We start from the raw sequence: 1,915 nt of genomic DNA, 5'->3' as shown, positions 1-1,915 counted from the left end.
TTACCAAGCTCTAGAGGCATCTTCAGAGAAGGGCCCTGTAGCAAGCAAGAGTCAGAACTAAACTGTGCAATGCATCTCAATAACAGAACAAGTTTGTGCACAAAAATTAGATTATGTTTAAAAGAGGGAATGTAAAGTACATCTGAAAGAATAATAGAAGGATATAAAGAAAAAGACCCAGTATAAGTAACTTTAACTTTATATCCATTAGAAAGTGTGACAAGATAAGGAATAGGCAAATGTGTGATATTGGTTAGAAAGTCCTTGTTATAACTCATGTGATTAGATGCTCCAGAGTCAATAATCCATTTATTGGGCGAGGACTGACTCAACATGCAAGCTAGAGAACAAGTCACTACTTTGGGAATGAGCATATTACCAGCAAAATTGGCAGAAGCTTTGAGGTCAGATTGACATGGTGCAGAATCAGATGCATGGGAATGTTGTAAAAGAGCCATTAGCTGAGAATGTTACTGTTTGGTTAAACCAAGTACCAATGAACCCTGTGAATTATTGTTGGTAGTTCCATCAGTAGGAAGAGAAGAAGAATTCATACAATCATCAGAAGGGAAACCAGGAGGGAAACCATGAAGCTTGAAGCACTTATCAATTACGTGCCCACTCTTCTTGCAATATCTGTAGAATAGATTCCCTTTGGCTTGATCAAAGTTCACTCTTTGGACATACTGTCTCTGAGTGTTGGAACCAGGAGGTCTATAATTTGTGTTGGGACTGGACTGATGGTTAAGGTTGACTTTGGCAGTGAAGGCAGTTGAATCGGGACCAAACTGAGAGTTGGAATTGATCTGCCTTTGCCTTTCATCTTGAAGAAGAATGTTATATGCACTGTCTAGTGTTGGAGGTGGTTGCATCATGAGCAAGTTGCTCCTGACACTAACATAAACTTCATTCAGCCCCATGAGAAAATGATGAAGTCTATCCTCTTCCTCCTTTTTGAGAATACCTTCCTTTGCACAACAAATGCAGTGATTTCCATGATTTTTACAAACGACTCTCAATTCATCCCACAATTTCTTTAATTTGTTAAAGTACGAGGCAATATCTAGGGAACCTTAATAAGTAGAGGCGGGTTCTTTCTTAATTTCAAAGGCTTTAGTTCCATTTACAGTCCCATATCTTTTATTTAAATGTCTCCATATTTCTTTAGCTGTTTTAGAATACTGGACACTATCCGCAATATCAGGAGATAAAGAACTTATTAACCATGAAATTACCATATTATTACATATGTCCCACTGCTTAGACTCGATGGAATTATCAGGAGGTTTAGGCAAACTACTATCAACAAACGCAATTTTGTTCCTAGCAGACAAAGAAATAATTATACTCCTTTTCCAACCCCCAAAATTTATTCCAGAGAAAGAAACTGGTACAAGCGAAACACCTGGAACATCTGAAGACTGTTCAAACAAAGGACTAGAGGGTTTGGGAATGAACTCATGTGTGCCAAATGCACTACTTACATCAAAATCAGTAGATCCCATAACTACTATAACATTCAACAATGAAAGTTTATTCGATGAATCTCATGCAAATAGGAGAGATATACAGAGTTACCAGATTCTTCGCAACCGGAAGTACGTCCTTCAAAACAATATTTCACAGCAACACAACAACCAAATAACACTACACAGCAACACAACAACCACGATTGATGAAATAGGATGAAGTCGTAAAACCCTAGAATTCTCGAGCTTAACGACGACTACGCAAATTTTTAGATAAAACCTCCACCAGCAGACAAATGAGAAACACAAGCCAGAACACACTCAGATGAGTCAAATTGAATCGGAAAGCCGCCGACGAAAACAGTATGTAGACTCCAAATCGCTACCCACACAAATTGAAATCCTCAATGAAACTCGATGAGGGTAACATCAGAAGATAAATGAGG

General features: G+C 38.2%; 1 protein-coding gene across 1 annotated transcript; it reads right to left on the bottom strand.

The window, feature by feature from the left end:
- Positions 1–470: 470 nt before the first annotated feature.
- LOC107773303 (uncharacterized) lies at positions 471–1,505 on the bottom strand. Its single transcript, XM_016592737.1, has 2 exons — positions 1,128–1,505; positions 471–968 (listed from the first exon to the last, which is right to left on the bottom strand). The coding sequence occupies exons 1-2, from the start codon at positions 1,503–1,505 to the stop codon at positions 471–473; spliced, it is 876 nt and encodes a 291-aa protein (XP_016448223.1).
- Between the last annotated feature and the right edge of the window lie 410 nt (positions 1,506–1,915).

The sequence above is a fragment of the Nicotiana tabacum genome, unplaced genomic scaffold (genome assembly GCF_000715075.1).
Source record: "Nicotiana tabacum cultivar K326 unplaced genomic scaffold, ASM71507v2 Un00273, whole genome shotgun sequence".
In the NCBI taxonomy this organism is placed as follows: Eukaryota; Viridiplantae; Streptophyta; class Magnoliopsida; order Solanales; family Solanaceae; genus Nicotiana; species Nicotiana tabacum.
This window is presented reverse-complemented; position numbering and strand designations above follow the sequence as displayed.

What these genes read in the sequence shown, in the direction of transcription:
- LOC107773303 (XM_016592737.1), bottom strand. Translation starts at nt 1,505, where the DNA reads ATGGGATCTACTGATTTTGATGTAAGTAGTGCATTTGGCACACATGAG. An exon ending in TAAATAAAAGATATGGGACT is followed by an intron (nt 969 to 1,127) that starts GTAAATGGAACT and finishes TGTTGTGCAAAG; the next exon opens with GAAGGTATTCTCAAAAAGGA.